The sequence below is a fragment of the Camelus ferus genome, chromosome 8 (genome assembly GCF_009834535.1).
Source record: "Camelus ferus isolate YT-003-E chromosome 8, BCGSAC_Cfer_1.0, whole genome shotgun sequence".
Taxonomy (NCBI): Eukaryota; Metazoa; Chordata; class Mammalia; order Artiodactyla; family Camelidae; genus Camelus; species Camelus ferus.
The window spans coordinates 56,740,570-56,764,057 of record NC_045703.1 but is presented as its reverse complement, the minus strand read 5'-3'; the positions used below and the strand labels follow the sequence as shown (position 1 = coordinate 56,764,057).

Below are 23,488 nucleotides of genomic sequence, written 5' to 3'. Positions count from 1 at the left end.
GAGGAAGAACAGCAGGGTAAGTGGCAGGGAAGGGAGAGTGCACGGTGCTTCGGGAGAGTTACAAATACCTCCCCTAAACTGGAGGGTAGGGTTCACATGGGGATGAAGCATGAGAGGCATATGTAGGCATCAGATTCCAAAGAGTCAGGTTAAAGACTTGAGACTTTATGTGAAAGCAATGAGCAGTCACATTAGCATTTTAGGCACTGGAGTCACATGATCAGATTTGTGTTTTAGAAAGATCATTTTAGCTCCAGTGTGGAAGGGAGATGGACTGGGAGGTCCCATAGGAGGCTATTAGTGTAATTCACTTACAACTGAAGAATTTGAGAAATAAATCATGTATAGTAAAATAATTTAGGATAGAATCCTTAAGGGTTGAGGATCTGAAGGAAAGCAATGGTAATGGAGAGCAGGGGACAGGTTTCTGCAGCTGTTCAGGAGATTGACTTACGTGATTGGGTTAATGACTGTAGGGAGAGGAAGAGGAAAGAACCAAGAAAAGTTTCCTCGTTTAGGTGACTGGGCAGCTTATAGCACAGTTGATGGAGATCTAGAACAATCGGTAGAGAATCAGGTTTGTGGGTAGGGAGCAAAGATCAGAAGATGGTGAAGATGATTTCAGGTGATACTTATGGGACAATGCGTGGAGAGTTCCAATAGAGCATGGAGGTCTGAGCTGGAGGCAATAGATTTGGAATTCATCAGCCTGTAGATGGCAGTTATAGGTGGCAACGTATATTCGTGAGTTAACTTGAGTCTATAAATTGAAGAGAGACCAGAGTTTGGAACTCTTAGAAATACTCGCATCTACAGGGCTTGTAGAGGACATGAAGTTTATGAAGGGAACAGAAGCATAGTAAGAATAAACTAGGAGTATGCACAGCAATAGAAGTTGTCAGTAGGATATGTGCTACCACCTAGGGATGTAATTTGGGACAGAGATAGAACGTGCACATTAACTGGCCCAAATTACATCCCTAGGTGCTCATTCTTAGGAGGATGTACTGACTTGCATGACTTTCTTTTGGACATCTTGAAATATATTATATGTGCCCTGACTCCAGGCTGAATGAAAGAAGCAAAACTTCCCAGGGATTTTGTAGGTCCCAGTATTACAATATTTTTAGCTGTGAATCTCTCTTCTGTCCCTGCAGTCCTAACTAGTTCCATCTCATCGGGGGGAGGAGGTGTTTATTGTTTGTCTTTCTGGAACCATATCTAATTTCTGATACCCCTGACTGCAACACTGCTAACTGCATCAGAGTTTTCATTTACGTTCCTTGGTGTTCCAAACATTTCAAGTTTTGTGTGTACCTTCGCCAATTTTCAGCATCCACATGTAAAAAAACTCAAACCTTATTTTTTTAATACTACTTTTATTTTTGTTTATTTGTTGGTGGGAAGGTAATTAGGTTTATTAATTTACTTATATATTTTTTAGAGGAGGCACTGGGGATTGAACCCAGGACCTTGTCCATGCTAAGCATGCACTCTACCACTTGAGCTATATCCTTCCCACCTCAAACTTCAATTTTAAAATATAACACAAAAGGGAATTTTAGGTTCCTATCAAGAGGCCAATGAGCACTGTAAATAAGGAGAAAAGAGGAATGTTTTAGAACCAAAGAAGGTCATTATGCAAATATAACTTTGATTTCCTACAGATTCTTCACTGAGAAACCAAGAAAGAGGGCTAAAGAGATGTAAAATTTTTCTGTAATTAGTAGGATTTTTTTTTTAAAAAAGTGAGCCTCTATGCACCATTAACATTAGGCCTCTAGTGTTAGCATCAAAACTAGAGCGAAAATGCTTGTCTTTTTGTTTGCTCTCACAAAAAGACCTTATTTCATTTACTTCTCAGTGCATCTCAAAATTATGAATTGTATTGAACTATTGTGATGTATAATAATATAATAATAGTATTTAGATTAAATACCATTATTAGAGTAATCCTTGCTACTCAAAGTGTGTTCTAAGACTCAGCAGCATTGATATCACAGGAGAGCTTGTGCAAACGCAGAAACTCAGGCTCTAACCTAGATGTACTGAATCACTGTCTGCGTCTTAACATGATCCGCAGGTGAATCAGCTACATATTGGTATTTAGTAAACATTGGTCTAGATGAATCATAACCATACAAATATCCCAAATGATTAATTTTTGGTCAAGAAAATTACAATGAAAATAGCTATTGTGGCTCAAAGTACTTAATAGAATGCTTTTCACAACAGAACTTTTTTATATTTCAATAAATCGAATGATTAGTTAGCAATAAGGAAGAATTAACATAAGAAAAAAATCGTGATTTTTTTTTTCATTTTCCAGCTACCTTGCTTTCTAAATTCATTTTTGTTCTAGAGCTGAAATAAAGACCCACAGGTGCAAAGAATAAATTTTAAAATTATCTCTTTAGTGAATTATTAAATAAATCAATCAGTTTCATTGTGTGCCACCTTGTCTATAATGCATATTTCCTGGATATGAGTTAAATCTAATTGATGGGCAACATATCCTGTGTATAAAGGTTTTAGATCAATAAAAAAACTTACCTTTTCAACATTTGTACTATAGAAATAAAGATTTGAGTGGAAAACTGAAAGGAAGTTTGAATAGTTTGATAGTCTCAAGATTTAGGTGTATGGATGCCACTAGCATGGTGTCTAGTAAGTAAAGTGTTGGTTAATCTGAAACTTATAAAAATATACAGTAAAGAAACTTAGACAGATAAGCTTCATTGATCTGGTTAAGAAACTGTAGACTATATATCACATTAGTAAGCTTAGAGTCATTTTGGAATCTTCCCTTCCCCTCAATCCTTGCATCCAACTAATGTACAAGTTCTGTTGGTTCCACCACTAAAGTACATCTTGAGTTAATCTGCTTCTTTATCTGCACCACTAACTATATTCAGCCATCACTATTGAAAAGCTCCTTTGTCTTCTTCATAGTACCCAGAGTCACCTTTTAAAAACTGTAAAATTAGTCCATGTCACTCCTGTATTTAAAAATCCTTCACTCTTATTTCATTGCTTTTGTATTATTATACAAATGCCTTAGCACATCAATACACCTCCACATGGTCTGGTCAATCTATCTCAAGCCACACTTCTTATTCCCCTCACTCCATGTCTCTAGGTTTCTCTCAGTTCCTAAAGTACACCCTTCTCACCATAAAAAAGTCTTGCTCGTTTTTCTACATCATGTTTGTTTTAATGTCACCTTTTTGGGAAGGACCTTCCTGATTATCTTATCTGAATTCTAGCTCTTCGGTGGTTCTCTGTTTTAATTCCCTGTTTAAGTCCTCCATAGCACATTACAAATTAATTTTATAAAGTTTATACATTTTGTATATTTATTTGCTTATTGCCTATCTTCCTCAAAGAAAAAAGACTCAAATAAAGACATATTTTGACTGTCTTGCTCACTATTGATTGTTGAGTACTTGGCAAAAAGCAGACATCATTACATTTTTATTGAATAGACAGAATGACTTTAAAATAAATACAAAAAATTCACATGTTTAATTTTTTTATTACTTCCTTGATCTTCTGTGATTCCTAATTTATTATGCAAGTGATTAATTTTGAACAAATCCTTTCAAGTTCATTATGTGAAAAAACATAAAACGTGACATTTTACTCTTTGAAGGAACTCAGCATTGGAAACAAAATTAACATATCAGGAGGATACTTTAATGGAACATTTTGTTGAAATTTGTATCAAGGTAACTAGTTGAGGCTACTAGCCTAGTTATTTGTCCCAGTCTGTGGTACCTTGTGATTAACTTTAAGAAAGTGAAGTGTGCTAGTTGCCCTATTTACCACAATAATCTATCAGTATGGCTTATAAACCAAATTTCAGGACAACAAATGTGCAAAAATAAGAAGGCCAAATTGCCTGGGACAAAGAGTCTGAAGAAATTACGAATCTGAGAGACTGCTCCTATACAATTCAGGTGATTCTCCATTGAGGCCCATTCTCTCAAAGCCAAGCAAAGGGGCCCAAGACTCTATTTCTCAAAACCAGATACCTCAGGTCTTCAGAACTGAGTTATTAGATCAAGAAAAAAGACAAGTAGTCCATCCAGGGGCCTGAAGATCTCTTGCGCCATGTCGGAGGTGTGCAGGTGGATAGACTGCAGTATATGAGTAAAGGAAAGAGGGTGAGGAATTTTGTGTATCAGAGAACAGTCTGGCACCCCAATCAAGTGTTAGTTGTATTTACAGGAATTCTGAACATCAGGATGAAAGGTGAAAGATATCTATTAAAATGCTAAATTGTAAGTGCAACTGATATATGGATATTTGAAGAGTCTGAATAATTGTATATATTTTGATAATTGTATATATTTTAAGTCTGAATTTTAGACCTTGTATCTGTTTCCTGGGGTTGCCATAACAAAGTGCCACAAACTGGGTGGCTTAAAGAGCAGATGTTTATTTTCTCACAGCTCTGAAGTCTAAAGTATGAAGTCGATGTGTCTGTGGGACTGATTTGTTCTTAGAGCTGTGAGGGAAGGATCTGTTCTGGACCTCTTTCCTTGCCTTGGAGATCAACATCTTACTCCTTTTATCTGCACATCATTCTTCTCTCTGTACGTGTCTGTTCAAATTTCCAGTTCTTATAAGGACACCATTCGTATTTGATTAGAGCCCACCCCAATGGCTTCATTTTAACTTGATTACCTTTGTAGAGACCCTAACTCCAAATAAAGTCACACTCTAAGGTGCTGTGGGTTAGGACTTCAACATGGGAATTTTGGGGAAACACAGTTCAACCCATAACAGACCTTCATAATTAAATTATATGACATTTTATAGTATAGAAAATGAGAGAACATATGTCAAAAATATTTGCTTCATTTGGCGATAAACTACATAGCACATCCAAAAAAATCTAAGAAACTGACAGCACTTATAGAAAGTCACATGTGTTCTATATACACTAGTCTTTGACCCACAAGCAAACTATAATAAAACTATTTTTTATTAAAGCAGATAATTAGCATTGCTCTCTAAGTTGGAGTTTGTCTTTGAGCAGTTATTCAGCCTTAACTGGAGTCTGTTACAAGCACCCTTTTGGCATAGAAGTTTGGCATTAATAACTTAACACCTGACACCAGAGAACAAATTTTCAGCAGAAGGAACTATATGTGCTAATGAAGCTTGGAGCTTCCTGGAGGTTGATTTTAATGTTTCTCTTGCTTTCTCACTAATGAGATCTAAATTGCAGGACTGATAGACGTTTTTCTTCACCCATTATTTAAAAGCTAGATCACATTTTAATTTCACATTGAATTGCCCATAAAATATTAAATAAGGTAAATGCAGCACAATTACCCATCGTAGGAAATGTGCTAATCGTTCGTTTTTTTTTTTTTTTCTTTTTTCCTGCTAAATTCTTAGCTGGATTTTGCGAAGAACCTCCCCCAAATCCATTTTCTCTGTCTTTGAATGGTGCTGAGTTTGAATGGGGAGAAGAGGGCCCTACGGTTCAAGGGCTGTGGTCTCTTGGTGTGATGACAACTAATCGCCTATGTCCATACGTTGATCCCACCATCCCTGTGGTTTCCCTAATTTTTCCCCTCTGTGGACAAAAATTGATGCTAATTTTCACCTTCAGGAAAAGGTCACTCTGCCATTTCTCATGGTCGTTAGTGATGGAACCTGCAATGTGGAGTCCATGCTAACTGTCTCATTTCCTGAGATCTCTTGTCTTTTCCACACCAATACCCTGTGGTGTTTTCTGCAAAGAGCTTGCGTGCTCACTCTGCCTGATGTACTCATTATTGCCAGTGAGGCCTCCTTTGACTGACAGCTGAGGTGGAGCTAGTGGTTCCGATTCACATGCCTCGGTAGCTGTTGTACCACAGGCCCCGGCCTGACAGGTGAAGCGGACGGTGCAGTGTTGTGATGTGATTACCTGGAACTGCACATCCAGATTCATTCAAATGAATGAAATTGATTTTGATTTGCAGTCCAGGAAAGTAAGCTTTCAGAACGTCAGCCATCCATCTCTTCCCCCTGGTCTTTAACTGAGTTGTGATATTGTTAGGATAGATTTTATTTAAATTCAATCTTGTTGAATCATAGTGGCAACAGTCAAAACCCAAGTCCATAATTTTTTCTATGATAGTACATTCTTAATGGATATAACTATATTAAATGTGTGTCATGACTCAGAAGTAGAGTTCGTTTTGACATTTTAGAAGATAATATGCATTAAACACATGGACATGTGTTCTCATAAACACTCTCTCATAACAGTTCCCCAGGCCTCACTCTCTGTCTCGGAATCATCTGCAGTCTTGAAACTATTTTTGGAGACAGTCGAGGCTTAATTTTATATGTCTATGTGTAGAGCTGAGCAAGTTCATGCTCTCATCTCTATATGTCTCCCTGCTACTAAAAGGTGTTGAGACCCACATACTAAACTTCTCCTACATGTTTATTGGGTTCTGCTAGGCTAGTGGTTCTGGAATCTTGCTGCATAGTAATATATGAAATCCGGTTAATTTCTAAAAAATAAAATAAAAATCAATTCACAGAATCTTAGACCTCACTTAATTTTTTTCATTTTTTTGTTTATTGTGTGTGTGTATATATATATATACATATATGTATATATATATATTTTTTATCAAAGTATAGTCAGTTTACAATGCTGTGTCAACTTCTGGTGTACAGCATAATGCTTCAGTCATACCTGAACATACATATATTTGTTTTCATATTCTTTTTCACCATAAGATGTTGCTATACAGTAGGCCCTTATTGGTTATCTGTTTTATATATGTTAATCCCAAATCCCTAATTTATCCCTCCCCCACCCTTTCCCCTTTGGTAGCCATAAGTTTGTTTCCTATGTATGTGAGACTATTTTTTTTTTGTAAAACAAGTTCATTTGTATCATTTTTTTAAAGATTCCACACGTAAATGATATATCATATGATATTTGTCTTTCTCTGACTTAGTTCACTTAGTATGGTAATCTCTAGTAGATCTCACTTCAGAAACACTTTATGAGTATCTCTGGGGTAGGTCCTGGTGATAGAAGTTTTTATAAAAGCATCACATGTGGCTTGAATGCAAAGCCAGGTTTGGGAATTTCTGTTCTGGGTTGACTCTGTGAACGCCCATTTGGTACAGTAATTTCTCGTTGACCTTTCTAAATTGTCTGTAGTGGAGCCAGAAATCTCTGATGTAATTCATGATTGATAGTGAATTATTCATCAAGTAATTCTCTGGAAGTTTTACAATGCAATTTACAATGTAAGTGCAAGCTATACTCTTTATTCCAGTAATTGTATCTTTGAAGTTTGATATGTCTTGCATTAAAACTACCTTTACAGAAGATTTTTATGCCCTAGAAACGTATTTCAACAAACTTCTTTCCATCTTTGAAAAGTCCTGATTTTTAAAATAGTTTAAAGTATCATCAACACCAAAAGAAGATTAAAACTAAGATGAGATGAGTAAAAATTGATTTTTAATGGTGTCAAATCATTCTCTCTTGAATGGACAAGTAGAAGTTTAATTACTGTTTAGAAAGGACATCATGCATCTTACTACCTCTTGTATATCATGTAACTAGAAATGGATCACTTGCTATTGGAGGCAACAAACTGAAATAGGATGCATATAAAGGGCACTTTAGCTGTCCAATTACGCAGGATCTATTGATCTGTGTGTTTCCAACAAGCCTAGTATTTTGCCTACATGTCCCATAGAATGGTTCAGTACAATTTACAACTTTAATTCTCTATCCTTCATTACAGTGCTTGTTTTCAGAATTTATCTTTAGTTATTCATCTCCTAGTTCCAGAACATCTCACTTAAACAAGTCAGGAATTATTTTATACTAATTTTGTAAATATGGACTCTGACTTCCAGCATTTCCAGGGGAAGGGTTAGTTATGTTGCTGAAAAGTTGGAAAATATTTGATATAAATACTGGTGTTTATATGTGTGTGAAAATGTATGGGAAATGTTTAAAGGCTTATTCTCGTTAGAAATTTGATGTGGAAAATATATATGTTAAGGTACTAACTTTGGGGCTGTTTATCTTTGATTTGTTCTGAGGTTCCTGATTAGTTTAAATACATTTGCCGACCAAGGCTGAATGAGATAAAATAACACCTTTTAAAGCAACACAATGTGATCTGTATATTGAGTCTGGTTTGGGATTCTGATTTCTTATTTTGTAGGCTCCCACATCCTGATTTACCCTTTGTATATCTCTATGAACTATTATTTGGCATTTATGCACATCTTGCATGCTAGTCACTTTATTTTATTTTTTTACTTCAAAATTCATTTTATTTTATTGAGATATAATTGACATGCCCTATTATGTAAGTTTAGTGTACAATGTGTTGATTTGATATATTTCCATATTGCAATATGATTACAACACTGTCGCAGTAGCTAACACATCTATCACATCACATACTTATCATTTCTTTTTGTTAGCCACTTTATTTTGGCATTTATTTACTAGCTAAATACTAAGTTCTACCCACTCAAAGAGTACAATATTCAAGAAAATTCTGGGTAACATTTGAAATCTAGCTTGCTTGCCATGAATATTCATTTTAATCTGTTACCAGACCACTTCAAGATTTTGCCAGTAAAAGTACACTGTCGTTCAAAAGGTCGTATTTCTTAGTTATGTAACTGAGGTGTCCAGTCCCCCAAAGCACAGGTATGGCTGCCCAGCCCTGTAGTTATCCGCTGGGCGTCCAGCAGGTTCCTGCAGGAGGGGTCTTTCAGATAATGGAAGGAGGGATGGAACATCGGGATTGGTAAAGGCTCCTACTCTCACTAAACAGCCAGAGGGAAGGGACAACGGCCCAGGTGAGTGAAGATTCCACTCCTGCAGAGACTGGACACTCAGCGAACAATGTCCTCACGAAGCGTAGTTCTCCGGCACTCTAAACGCCCCTGCCGATGGTCTTCCTCTCAGTCCGCGGGCCCAGTGGGGTATCTGAGAATTCTTTGGGGTCAGAAATAAGGTAAAGAGAACTTTGGATCCTGTGTCCGTCTTCAGAGCATCGTTAAGTCTTTCCTGGGTTTCTAACTTTTCTCTGTAAACTTTATCCTTTTATTATTTCCATAATAATCCTCAGTAATCCACAAGGAAATTCCTAGTAACCCATTAGACTTAGAAACCAAGCAGCAATAAAAAATTGGTTTATCCTTTCCCTGAGGGTGAGTAGGATTCAAGCTTTAGAAAGATGATGCTTGATCTGGTAAGATATTTTTACTGAGGATGGATAATACCCACATTTGAGGATTCATCCATTGGCTTCTTATGTTAACACCCACAATGACAACAGCAACAGCTCGAAGGAAAAGACAAGCTGAATTTCATGTTTAAAAAATTGGGTGAATAGTCTATATTCTGCAGCATTCAAATGGAGGGCACAAAGGACAATGGAAAAGTATTTGAATGGTCATTTCAATATAAAATAAATTACTTTTATTATTAAAATAAATTATTTTAATAAGTAAAATATAAAAACTGGACATAAACTCCACTTGCATTTATTGTACATCTGCTAGTGTCAGTTTTATTCAAATACCTTATTTAATTGTATTTACTTCTCACAAAATTCCTGTGAGTTAGTAATTTTTAGGACCATTTTAAAAAAAATTGAAGTACAGCCAGTTACAATGTGTCAGTCTCTGGTGTACAGCACAATGTCCCAGTCATGCATGTATGTACGTATATTTGTTTTCATATTTTTTTCCATTAAAGACAGGACCGTTTTAAAGATGAACACACCAAAGGCTCAGGGATGATAAATACGTTGGCCTAAGGTCAGAAACTTATGATCAAGTTCTTTTAAAAATACTGTGCTGAAGTTGTATTTGAGCTCAGTTTTTCTAGCTTGTGTTCAGTGCCCTTTTCCCATGACACCACACTACACATGTTGCCCTGCTGTTCAGCTGTGCAGCATTAGGCTTTTGCTTCACTCCCTAGGTCTCTCTGTGTATGCATGTATACATACCTGTTCTACAGTGTAACCTGGAAGCATATTGTTATCAGACTGTTGCAGCTGATGAGCCACAAACTCCGTGTCAGTTATGTTGGTCTTACTCCAGCTCCATGTTCCTTTTCGTTCTACAAAAAGTAAAGAGTTCTCTTCCACATTTATTTCCCTAAATGAAAGCTTCCTAACTTAGACACTATTGACATTTTGGAGTAGAGAATTCTTTGCTGCGGGGAGCTGTTCTGTGCGTCTCTGATCTCAGTCTACCAGATGCCAGTAGCAGCACCCAGCTTGACAGTCACTTGACAATCAAAAATGTCTCTGTAATCATTGTCCAAAATCCTCTGGGAAGCAAAGCTGTTCCCAATTGAGAATGACTGCTCTAAACTCAAAATGAAAGTCACTAAATAAAAGTATAGTCCCTCTGCTCTGTTTCTTTCCTCCATATTAGAGACTTTAGAGCCATTGTTTTATTTAGGCTTTGTATTGGTCAGAATAAGTTAAGTTATGCTGTGGTGACAAACAATGCCAAAACTGGCTTTACACAACAAACCGTTAGCTCTCCAGGCAGCTGTCCTCCCTGAGGTAGCCTGACATTCCAGGCAGCTTCAGCTTCCAGCAGCCCAGCATCCTCATGTGCCTTCATGATCATTGCAGCCAGGAAAGAAAGAATGGACAATCATGCATAGGGTTTGAAGTATGTACCTCTGGAAGTGACATGTGTCACTTCAGCTCACATTTTATTGACACAGCCATATCTAACTTGGAGGTGGAGAGGGAGTTTAGTCCTCCATGCTTGAAAGGGGGTACCTGAGAACCCTGGGGAGCATCAGTGATGTCTGCCACAGTCATCTCATAACTATTGTCTGAATGCCCTGTAATGGACCTAGTAAGGTTCTAGGTGACATGATTCAACTGTAAAGTTTGAAACAGAGTATTTGCCCATTAGTTCTGGAGAGAATGTACACATGTGAAATAATCAGTGAACAAGACAATATAACCATCTGCAACAGATTATAATAACATGCATTTAATTTATATATTAATTTAGAAAATATTTACATTTTAAAGATATTTACATATTTTTGATTTTAAATCTTCCAACTAAAGAGCGTGGTTATGTCTTTTGGGTTCTGGGACCCAATTCCAATGTGTGTGTGGGAAGGCGTTTCCTCAGCTATCCAAGTGATTCTCTGTGGACCAGTTTGGTGTCCTATAGTTCAACTCAGTTCTGACCCCATCTACCTGCAGATGTATCAGATTCCACACATTAAGGGTTCAGTCCCACAAGACCCACCTCCCTAACCTGCCTTCAAACACCAGTCATGAGCCCAGGTTGTTCCCTGTTTCTGACTGGCTACAGATTGGGTGTTTCCCAGACTCCCTCCTTAGATTTGAGTTTGATTATTTTGCTACAGCAGCTCACAGAACTCAAGGAAACATTTACTTATGTTGACTGAAAAAAAAAAAAAAGCACAACGTGAGAACTATGGGTTAAGTTTTATTAGGTGCTTACTGAGGACTACAGCCCAGGAGACAGCCCATCAGGAACTGCTGAGGTGGTGGGGGAGGCTATTAATATATATATGATGTTGGTGAAGCAGGTATGTGCACCCAAGTGCATTTCTTGGTAGAAGGGTGCTGCTAGTTGCAAGGAGCAGATCTCTCCATTACTGATTTTAGTGCTTTTCTAGGAATGAGCAGATGTAAGAAACTGAGTTCATAAAATTTTCTCCTGAAAATATCTAACTATCTAAAATAGCCTGTTCTCTCAGTTTTCCCCAAAGCACAGAATGCCTGGTCCTGATCTCCACCCTGAACTCCTTTCAGTGTGTGTAGAGAAGGCCAGTGACTGCAGTGCTAGTGACTTCATTCTTGTAGAGCCAGATGGTGAATTACAACATTCTTTAATTTGCACTGAGTGGATCACCAGTTCAATATAAAAGGATATAACTCAGGAACAGTCGGATATAAGAGATGCCAAGGGAAGGCATGGGGGAAAGGGCAGAGCTTCCATGCCCTCTCCAGGCACCACCAAGTGTTCCCCAGCCTGGAGGCTTTCCAAACCCTGTCCTTTTGGTTTTTTATGGAGGCTTCATTACATAGGCACGATTGATGAAATCATTGTCTAAAGGTGACTGCTTCAACCTCCAGCTCCTCTCCCCTTCCAGGAGGTCAGGGGGTGGGAATGGAAGTTCCAAGCCTCTAATCACGAGGTTGGTACCCCTGGCAACCAGCCCCCATCCTTTGGTGCATTCCAATAGTCACCTCATGAACAAAAGACTCCTCTATGGCTCTCATCACTTAGGAAATTTCAATGGTTTTAGGAGCTCTGTGCCAGGAATGGAGATGAAGAACAGATATATGTTTCTTATTATAAATCACATATCACAGTATTTATTTGTTGTTGTTATTTTCTTAACATCCTCCAGTGAAATTTTATAGTTCTGTCTGGTTTAAGATATTCCGAGATGTTTTGTAATTTTGTTATTATTTTTGAATGAGATTTTCCTTCCTCCCCACACTCTGTTTTTCCCTGGCTCTTGGCAGTGTAGAGAAAAGCTGTTTGGTTTTTATGTATTTTCCTTTATCCAGATATCTTAATACTTTTCATGGCTTTTACAGTTGAATCTTTTTTGTACAGATAGTTATATTTCTTCTTCTTACCTTGTAGCATTAGATGAAACACACAGAATAATGTTAGGTGCTAATGGAAATAACCTTTACTTTGATTTTATTTGAAAGAAGATTGTTGTTTGTTAGTTTCTGGTAATCTCATACTATTTGAAATTTTTATACAGAGCTTTAAACAGGGATGATTGCTGAGTTCTAGCACATGTTTCCCAGAATTTATGACATAATCATAGGAGTTTTGCCTTTAATTTACTGGTATTTGAAACATGTTAATGGGTTTCCTAATGCTGAACCACATATACATTCATGGAGTAAGTGTAACTTGGTGGACTTACTTGAATATATTGCTAGATTTGGTTTGCTAATGTCTATTTCCTGGCATTCTAGTTAATTGAAATATTTGTTTTCCCCAAAACATTGCCACCAGTATTTTTGTCTTTTAATAATAATATTGGTACTCATATTCTTAATACAGCTTTTCCTGCACCAGATTTAAAGGTTAATTTTGCCTTTAAATACTCCGTGTTTTATGCAGTGCCTCAGGCTTTAACTCATGACACCAACAATAGTAATAGTTGACTCCATGTGTTCTTATTAGAATTCTACCAAATATCTGGCTGGGGAGCTGCCCTCGTCAAGTGGAACACGTAACCATCAAACTGAAGCATGAACTGGGGGTTACAGCTGTCATGAATTTCCAGACGGAATGGGATATTGTACAGAATTCCTCAGGCTGTAACCGCTACCCAGAACCCATGACTCCGGACACTATGATTAAGCTGTACAAGGAAGAAGGCTTGGTCTACATCTGGATGCCGACACCAGATATGAGCACTGAAGGTAAGTATCAGGAGGACCTCTCTGGCTCATGGTCAAACGTGTTTCAGAGAAGCCCTTGCTCTTTCTGCCAGCCTGTCTGCCTGTCTGCCTGTCTGCCTGTCTACCTACCTACCTACCTACCTTTCTACCTATCATTGAATGACCTAAAAATGAATGATAGATATGGAATAAATACGAGTTTTGTGGTTTAATATATTTTACATATATTTATCTTTTGACTCGTTGGCTAAGATTCTGTTTAACATGGGTTCTTCGTTTGTTTATTCATTAAACATATTTACTGTGTATCCACTATGTGTGTATGTGGCAGTAGGCTGGTGGCTGGGACTACAACAGTGAAGGAAAGCGGGCACACCTCCTGTCCTCATGGAGCTTACAGTCCTGTGGTGAAGACAAGCATGCATTAAATGACTACAGATAGAAATTTAAAACTGTGACGAGTTTCTTTATTAGAAAGATACATAGATATTGCTATGAGAACGTGCTCAGGCAAGTCAGACCCAGGAAGAAGGGCCAGGGAAGGTTTTCTTGGGTGCGTCTGAGCTGAGATCTGAAGTGCAGGCTGGGCGAGGCTGAGGAGGGAGAGGCTCCCAGGCAGAGGGAGCAGGTTGGGAAGAATCCTCGTTGCAGGAGAGCAGAGTGCTGCAGGGACTGAAAAACAGGCCAGTGTGGCTGCAGGTCTGGGAAGGGGGGAAGAGAGTCTTGCAGGATTTTGGACACAATAAAAACTTTAGACTCTAGATCCTAAAGTGGGGAGAAGCAGTTGAAAGGGCAGGAGGCTGACAGATGCCAAGATAACCATTTTTTCTTCCTCAAAAACCGCCCTTTGATTGCAGTGTAGACAATGTAGGGGTGAGCCCCAGTGGATCTGGGGACGCTGGGGAGGAGTCAAGGTGAGAGATAAGGAGGGAGAACGCAGCTCGGGGTAGGGTAGCTACAGGGATGCTGCATTTACTGCACAAACCTTGGCTGCACAAAACCTGTCATTGTGGAGAGAGTATCAGGGTGTGACGTGGGTGCTGCCGGGGAATCAGAGACAAGCAAGGCATAATTTTGATCTAATGGTAAGAGGCACTAAGATAGGTTCAAAACTAATTACAGTACAAAGAAGAATGTGAGGAGAGGAACGTGTTGTGTGCCGGGAGGGTGGGTTATGGTGTGGGAGGAGCACTTTCTGTGGGGGAGCACAGTGTGGCTACGGGAATGTCCCGGTATTTGAGGTGGACGTGACAGGTCAAGATAGAGGGAGGAGGGGCATGCCGGGTGGAAGAAAACATAGACCAAGGCACAGAGGCATGGTGCTTCAGAGGAATGGCCTGTAGAATTGGGTTCTTGTAGAAGAGATTAAGCCAAGAGAACAAGTTACACTAATAATATCAACCAGGGGGCAGCAGAGAGCTGTGGAATGGCACGGGCTGCGGGAGTTTGTGAACTGTTTTTCTGGGGAGGAGAAAGAAGGCCGTGATTCTTAGGGAGGAGGAAACGCCTGTATCATCAGCCCTCTTCCCCCCACAGTACATTATGTATCAAACACTCTTCTCAGCAATTCCATGCATTAACTCACTTAGTTCTCACAACAAGAGTCCTGGCAGATGAGGTAGTCTCCAATTCGCAGAGGAAGAGAAGGAGACACAGAAAAGTTAAGTCACCTGGCCGAGGTCCGAGAGCGGAGATGCAGGCTGGGTTTCCACGCAGGCAGTCCGGCTCAGAACCTGGCTCCAGGCACCAGGTGAGGAAGCTGCTCTCTACATGCTCTCTGCACGGACTCTTCAAGGATCTTCTGCAGACCACCAACCACACTTTCAGTCCTTCATGTTCTCCACTAGCTGGAGTTAGACAAAGTCCTGAGCTGCTCAGGAGGTAGCTTGTCTCCCCAGACAGAGTCAACAGTCCAAGATGTGAGTGGGGCAGGAGACTGAGAGTCACAGGCTGCCTCCGTCACTGGACCTTGGGACCTGGGCTCTCTGTGACTCTCAGGTGGTTCTCCTGGCAGGGCTGGACCCCTTCGTGGGTCTGTGTCTGTACTGAACTCTCACTGGGAATGAGGTATAGGTTTTGGCCTGAAGCAGGAAGTAGTTTGGTTACTCCCCTTGGTGGTTAATGCTCATCCAAAGGAGCTTGATTTAGCAGCAAGAGCTCTTTTTCCAAGGAAGGAAAAACCAAAAACCTTATTTGCACAGAAGAACACTGATTGAATCAAGGTCATATTTGTCCTGTCCAGCTTCTCTCGCTTAATAACAGGTAAGATTGTTAGGACAGTGTGCCTGTAGCTTTCAGGGAGTGTTTTGGTTTTTGCTTCTTCGACTCTGATTTTATAGCATCGTTATCCCACTGAAGAATTAATGTGAACCAAGGCTCAGAGAAGCTGAGATAACTATGGCGTGTTCCACCCAGTGCACTGATTGCCCCCAAACCCTGCTGACTAATAGGTAATTTGCTTGATGGTTTGGGAATATGCAGAACCCCGAGGGAAAATTCTAACCCCAAAGACCCACTGTAATTGTATCAAACCCTTTTGTGGGGTCACAGAGTCACCAGGTCCCATTCACACAATGGAGCACCTCGCACACTGAAGCAGTCTGGAAACATGGAATGGCAGCAAAATGAAAGCTCCTACTTGAAAAAGGCCAAACCCCAAGACTAAATAAAGGGTTTCTTTGGTTCAGCATAACCTGCGGGAGTAATCAAAGGGTTAACAACCATTCCTGAGTCACCCAGGAATTTCTGACCAGTAGATCAATCTATGTGGCTCACAATATTAGCACAATGAACACACCGATTAATCCAGCTGAATGTTTTTGGAACTCTAGGGAAAAATCCATCTGGAAGTGTTTTGAGCTGCAGCATTATGCTGTCAGATAAAGTCAGAGAAGGAAGACACTTTGTTAGGGCTGACTGTCACCACTGGTTGTCACAGACCTGTTGCAATCAATTGTGCCATTGATTCTTACTCTTGTACTTTGTGTCATATGCAGAGGGGTTGGGGTTAGTTAGGTTTCTTTTCCTTTTTCTTCTTTTTTTTTTTTAAATTTTGGTTTGTGTCTTTTACCTGAGAAACAAAAAGCTCCCAAACCTAGCATTCACCTGAAAACATTAAATCTGCTCACTGAAAGTCAGTTTTCAGACTGGGTTTTGACCTGTGTCAGCGCAGTGCGGTTGGTAACAGATGGTCTACCCTTGCCTCCCAAATGGGTTAATGTGCTGCCCGGAGTCCTTGGCCACCCCTCTGTTGTCACAGGCTGAGTCCTTTCTCTGACTCAGTGCACTGAATTCAGCATTGCCACGGGGCAGAGACACGGCCTTGGAGCCACAACACCTAGGCTGGAGCCACCTCATCCTCGAGCAGCTGTGCGATATGGGTAGGCTGGTCCCTAACTTGGAAAATAGGGAGTAGTAATTTGTGCCTTACAGGATTATAACAACAGAAAAAGATAATTGATAGGAAAGTGCTTGCAAAATTCCCAAGTTGGGTCCATATGATTAGTCACAAGTCTTTCAGTTTCTATCAAAGGATGTTACAGATAACATGGACCTTATCCACATCAAGGAAAAGAAGACATGCTCATATGCAATAGTAATATATTCAGCCATAAATCTGGTCTGGATTAAGGAAGCAAAGGGATGTGTGTGTATGTGTGTGTGTGTGTGTGTGTGTGTGTGTGTGTGTTGGAAAGGCTGGAAGTTGTGCCAGGAATGATTTCTTTCAGGGTCAGCCTTAGGTCGGCCTCAGACATCCTTAGGGCTCCCCACTCCCACTTATTCAGGACCCAGTGCCTCAGGCTGCCCCACCCTGCCTCTGTTCCCTTTTCACCACCTTTGCTTGCTTGCTCATTGCATGTCATCAGGTAGCTTTTCATCCTTCCAGAGCCGGATTCACCTGGAGGAAATGTGGACCAAATGTAGTATTAGAGTTGTCTCATGGTGTCTCAGATCAAATCGGTGTTAGTGGTTTTGTTTTACTTTGTTTTAATTCATGTACTTAACGAATGTTTATTGAGCATCTATAGAAAGTCAAGGCCTGTTTTAAATTCCAAAGTAAGAATCACAGATGGTGGAGTGTTTTGTTGGACCTGCACAGGGTTTAAAATTTTCAACTTAGTTGCCAACATTTAAAATTTGGAATATTTAAAAAAAAAATCAGCAGTTCTTTCTTGCCTTGAGGTATTCTTGTTCTTTAAAAGGGAAGCTTTCTAGAATCAAATTAAACTCTACATGGAGCCTTAATGTATGAAACATAAAAATTAGGGGCTCTGGTTGACACTGGCTTGATTGGGTGAGCCCTGCACCTGGGGACCCCGTTGTGATGCCTTGGAGGGTTGAGCATTAGCTCAGGCTCCCTAGAATGGGTAGGCAAGTGGAAGGGTATGAGCCTGTTGGGCACAGATGGTCCCTCTGTGGTGGGGACAGAGGTGCTGAGCCCCAGGGAGGGTGTCACACAGGGGTGGGGGCCACAGCAGGACCAGCCAAGTAAGAATTCGGATTGACAGCATGAGGACCTGCAGGTACCACTGACCTGGTAGGTTAGAGAAGGACAGTGGCACGGAAGTTGAGACCAGAGGCTTTAGAACCTGGATGGCTGGGTTTGAGTGGCCACTGGGGAATAACCCTGGGTAAATCTCCACGCCTCAGTTTCCTCAGATATAATGAGGATAAGAATAGTACCAACCTCATAGTTGTTGAAACCTCATAGTGCCTGTGAAGGAGCTTTTGCAAGCCCAGTGCTTAGAGCAGCGCCTGGCAGGTAGAAAGGGCTCAGTAATGTCAGCTGTCATCAGTCAGAGCAGGGTGATCTGCAGTCCCTGGAGGTCAAAATAAAGAAGGGCTCTGGCTGAGGCCAGGCTGAGACTGCTAGCATCCTAGATCAGCTGCTTCTCTGGTGCCCCTTTTTATTTATTGATTCATTTTTACATTATGTAAATAATGTTTGACAGTTCTTAAGTGGAATGGCTGAGTGGTTCTAGTAGAAGACCACCAGTGGGGGAAACTCATGTTTAAACTGGGAGCCTTCGGCGTTTCGACGTGGAAGTTGACATTTACCTTCCAGGATTACATGTCTGAGTGTATTGAACCTTAAACGAACACACGCCCCTTTTCAGCTTCTAAGCTGTATACATGCCTCTTGAAGAATCTTTTGCAGATAAAAAGGAAAGGGGGACATACTAGGTCATTTGGGCCACTAGGTGAAGACCTGGCTTGGGCGGGCTGGCCACAACGATGCTGAGCACCAGGGGCTGGGACTCTGATTCCAGCAGCTCCCCATGCAGATGGCCACCATGGCATATTCGGATATTGGAAACGTGATAAAAATCCACATTAAAGATATTTCTGTTTACTTCCTGGCAATGCACTGGTAGCTGGAGAGGCAGATGTAACAGGAACTGGAAAGGTGATCCCAGTTGTGGCAGGAGCAGGAAGAACCCAAGCTTCCTGGATCCATCACTGGGCGCTCCCTTCCCAGCCAGTGTTACTTAAAGTCAACCTCCAACACCCCCTGTGTGGAACAAGTGCTCGCACTTGAACAGGACTCACCCTTGTCAGCAGTGTCGCTCAAACAGACTGGGAGGTGTTGCCTCCTCTGATCCCCCAGCTCAAAGAGTGGGTGACATACACAATACTGTCTCCCTGGGAAATACAGGGAGACACTGCTCCAGAACATGCGATGTCCACACCTCGTTACATCTCCAGTGATGCTTTACTGCCCCTTGGAGATGCCATGAGTAACTGACTGTATGGCAGGCCCACCTAGCGCTAACCTCAGAGCACCCTGCAACCAAGGACAGAAGTACAGATCAGTCTGGACTCTGAGAAATCAAGCAAGGCATAGGAGCTGATGTGTCTCCAATTCAGATTCCCCCTAAGGAACAGGCAGGGAAGAGGAAAGTGTGGCAGCAGGCCCTGGGGAGAGATGGAGCTTTAGGAACTGCAAAGTGTGCTCTGCCTAAAGCATTCCTGTTAAAAACATTTCTAAATTGCGTATGGGGCCTTTAGATCCCTTAGTTAGAGGGATTAACAGAGCACCAGCAGAAACATAGAACATTATCTGGCTTCCACACAGATTTCCTGCTTTGATCGCGGAGTGGGGTGAGCCTGAAGCTAAGGTGGACACCCCCCCCTCACATAGTGGTCCCTGGGAGGGCCTTCCGGCTACAGAGGGGTTTTGGTAACGTCTCTCCTTCTAAGGTGTTGATGCCTGATTGCAATGTGTTGTGTTGGTCCCTTCAGGGTATTTGCATTTAAAAAAAGACATCTTAAGAGAAAAATCTAAACTTGAGTAGCTCTCCTGGGGGAGTTCTAGGCCTCAGGGAACATCTGGCTTGAAATTGTTTGAGGGAGGGGCTTTTCCTGCCTCTGTAGTAATCCTCTGGGTGGGCAATGTGGAGGCTGGACAGGGCACTTCTCTGTGGCCCTTGGAGGATCCCCTCAGGGCTGTGGTGTCTCTGTGTGGTTGAGGACAGAGAGCAGCTGGAGTCAGAGCACACAGTTTTCATCCAGGACTGCGGTTTCCCTCTTTCATCCCTTCTTGAAGTAATTTATACTGACCATCCTTCACCCTCCCCAAAATCCACTAAATTAATTTTGCTCTGAGAATCTGTGAGTAGAAGAAACTCCAGGCACCCAGGCGTTTGCTGATTTTAGGGGGCTCTCTGTCCCTGGGATGACAGAGAGAGCTGAGTCCAACAGGCCTCAGCAGAGCATTGCATATTCTGTCTTAGTGTGACAAGCGGAAGACATTTGGATCATCTAATCATCAAAATAGTAGCACGGAGCAGCAAGAACTGTAGTCATAATTGCCCAGTAAAGAAGAAGTTGAATCAGTTTTAATACACACTGTATCACTAGGGAGTGAATGAATGATTGACTACGCGACACATTTCAATGAATATGTTAGCCGGTCCGTGGACAAATGAAAATTAGCATATGTTGAATGCATAGGACTGACTCCTTTAACCAACATGGACGAATTCTGTTTTGCCTTTACCTGGAAGATCCTTCTGGATTAAAGGAGCTTCTCTTTGAAATCCTTTAAACCTCTGTGCGATCTGTACAAACCGTTCTGATAGATGTAAAAATCCATTCTTCTGATCATAGGCGGTGGTGAACTTACCTTTGACCGGAAATTTGCACGGATGCAGAAGTGAGAGGAGCAGCAAAACCAAGGGACGGTTCAGAGCTGACCTACTGCCTCTGGACGTTGGTTCCACTTCATTACTAGCAGGTGTTGACCCTGTCTCACCTTTTCCTTTAAAATAAAGGAGTGACGCACGCTCGGACCTCCCTGCGTCTCCCGCCCTAACGCTGCGATGTCAGCTGCGCTGGAGGAGTTACTGTGAGTCAGCGGCGGAGTGGGGGCTCCATTTCTCACTTGTCTGTGCTGTGCTCTCTCAATCCCAGGCCGCGTCCAGATGCTGCCCCAGGCGGTCTGTCTCCTCCACGCGCTGCTCGAGAACGGACACACCGTGTACGTGCACTGCAACGCCGGCGTGGGCCGCTCCACCGCCGCCGTGTGCGGCTGGCTGCAGTACGTGCTGGGCTGGAGGCCCAGGAAGGTGCAGTACTTCCTCTGTGGCCAAGCGGCCGGCTGTGTACATTGATGAAGAAGCCTTGGTCCGGGCAGAGGAAGATTTTTATCAGAAATTTGGGAAGGTTCGTCCTTCCATACACGGTGTGTAGGTGATGGGTCTGGCCCCCCTCCCTCCAGGTTTCCTTAGGATGCCTGGGGTGATGACAGTAAATGGCCCAGAGACCGAGATTCTTCCTCCTGACCCACCTTCTCTAGTCTGGGGCTGACTTTCTGTTACGCTTGGATTGAGCTGTATCTTCTCTGAAATATTTCACAAAGGAAGCTGTGACTGACACACAGAAAAATCCGCAAGCAGGTGGGCTGTGCAGTTTTTCTAGCATTAGACAGAAGGGAAGGGGTGCAGTTCCACTGTGAGCAGGCGGCCGGGCCCTTGCTGCGCGGTTGCTGCTGTGCTGTAAATTCACGGCCGCCCTTGCGTGTTGCATTGAGACGCGGTGCGGGGATGAGGTGTTAGGTAGATGTCAGCCCACGCGTGGGCACACGCACGCGCGCACACACACACACACACACACAGCCTTTCTGCTGTACTGAACTGAAATCATAAAATAAGAATCAGTTAGTTGGCCAAAGAAGGGAATCAGGTGGGTAAGAGCCCAATAAGGCCAAAGGCGATGACTTTCAAGACTTTTTCTTTTGCATCGTGCTTTAGCTGTTAAAGTGTGTTCCAAGTCTTCACCTTCCTTCTCTGCCCACAACCATGTAGATTTATTATCTGTTTGTTTTAGGCTCAGTGAGCATAGAGAGCTTGCCCAAGGCCTCGGGGCTGGTCAGGGATGAGCTGGAGTTTATAACCGAGGTTTATTTGACTCAGTGCGTTTTCAATACAGCTAGTGGCTTTGCCAGCATACTGAAGTGAGTTCAGTTTCTCTCAGAATAAGGTCGATTTTTCTGCAGTAGTTTCTGTGGTGAGAAATGGAACAGTGTTCCGATCAGTTGCCATAGAATTCAGGAAAGTAGTTATCCTAAATTAAACCAGAGTAGGCCGTCTCAAGGCCAGGGCGGCCTGAGCCATACATAGCTCACAAGAGGAGCTGTATTCCCCAAAGGGCCCAAAGGGCCCAAAGGGCCAAAATCCACAGATAATTGTTCCATGACTTAAGAGTTACTTTAAACATAAGAAGGAGCAGAAAAATAAAATACAGTTGTTGTGCTTCCAGACTATGTGATTTGCTATCCTAAGTTCTATAGGAAACGCAAAGTTTAGTAAGACTCTGCCTCCCAAAAGCTCAGAGCCTAGAAACAGCCCTGTGTTCAGTCAGGTGCACTGCAGTACTGAACTCGTAACAAAGGGCTAGAATGGGGAAGGGGAGTAACTTTTACTGGGTGCCTCTTACGTGCTGGGAGCTTTACAATCTTATTTAATTTAATCTTCATGGTACCCTGTGAAGGTAGGTTTTATTATCTCCACTATATAGAAGAGGAAACGAAGGAAGTCTCAGAGAGGTTAAATCAGCTGTCCAGTATTACATGGTGAGGAAATAGATGAAATGAGATACAGAGCTAGGTCTGTCTGACACGAAGCCCATACTTTTTCTATTAAACTACAGTGCTTGTTTATTTTTCTGCCCCTTCTTATCTTCCATAAATATTCACTGATAGCTGTGAGAGACTCTGATTCAGGAATTGTGGGGGTAAGAAGGGTGCAAGGTGAGTCCAGGGGAGTTCAGAGGAGGGGGAGGCATCGTGTAACTGTGGGACTCAGGGGAAATGGGTGTTTAATTTGGACTGAGAGGGTTGGACGGGGCACATGTATCCTACAATTTTACAAAGCTAAGTTTATAAGCCAGGATTAAATAATGTGAAGTCCAGCTCTCTTGCTAAAAATAACTAGAAATAACTGTTGTATCCAAGTAACCCATTAACAGTCATAATGTGTCATGTAAAATTTAATCATAAAAATGGAATATTTCTAATTATATAACTCTCTGTGTGTGTGTGTGTGTGTGTCTGTGTGTGTGAGACAGAGAGAGAGAGAGAGAAAATTTCTTTAATGTCTAAGAATACATAATTTCCATTATAGAAAGCCTTTTTTTGGGTGGATTTTTTCCTTTTTTGCTTTGATAGGCAAAATCAGTTTAGGGCTATTAAAGAATGTTTTGGAACAATCTCTTGTCCTCAGTGAATGGGATGTCCAATTTATTTCAAAATCCCCTGGAATTTTTGCTAAGTAAAAGTATTAAAAATGACCTCTGTGTACAGACTTTTTTTTTTTAATGTTATTTATTTAGTTTGAAACCCAGAAGAACAAACCGTATTTCCTTATTTGTAAAAGAGGCAGTCATCTGAGCTAAATTGTTTTTCCTTATCACTCTTACTTTCTCATTAGCTGATGGAAATTGGCAGTTACAGGACAAAGGGAAGTCAAAACTGAGGGGACCACAAAGAAGCTCAAGGGTGTGTCAGAGAAAATCGAAGCAAATATTGTGTCATTAGC

General features: G+C 41.4%; 1 protein-coding gene across 1 annotated transcript in view; it reads left to right on the top strand.

Moving 5' to 3' along the window:
* The window catches only part of EPM2A (EPM2A glucan phosphatase, laforin), an 80,134-nt gene extending 56,894 nt beyond the window's left edge, over positions 1–23,240 (top strand). The window contains 3 exon segments of the mRNA XM_032485100.1: positions 13,231–13,472; positions 20,865–21,034; positions 21,036–23,240. Of these exon segments, the coding sequence (XP_032340991.1) occupies positions 13,231–13,472; positions 20,865–21,034; positions 21,036–21,143 (520 nt within the window). The 3' untranslated portion in view covers positions 21,144–23,240.
* The last annotated feature ends 248 nt before the right edge of the window (positions 23,241–23,488 follow it).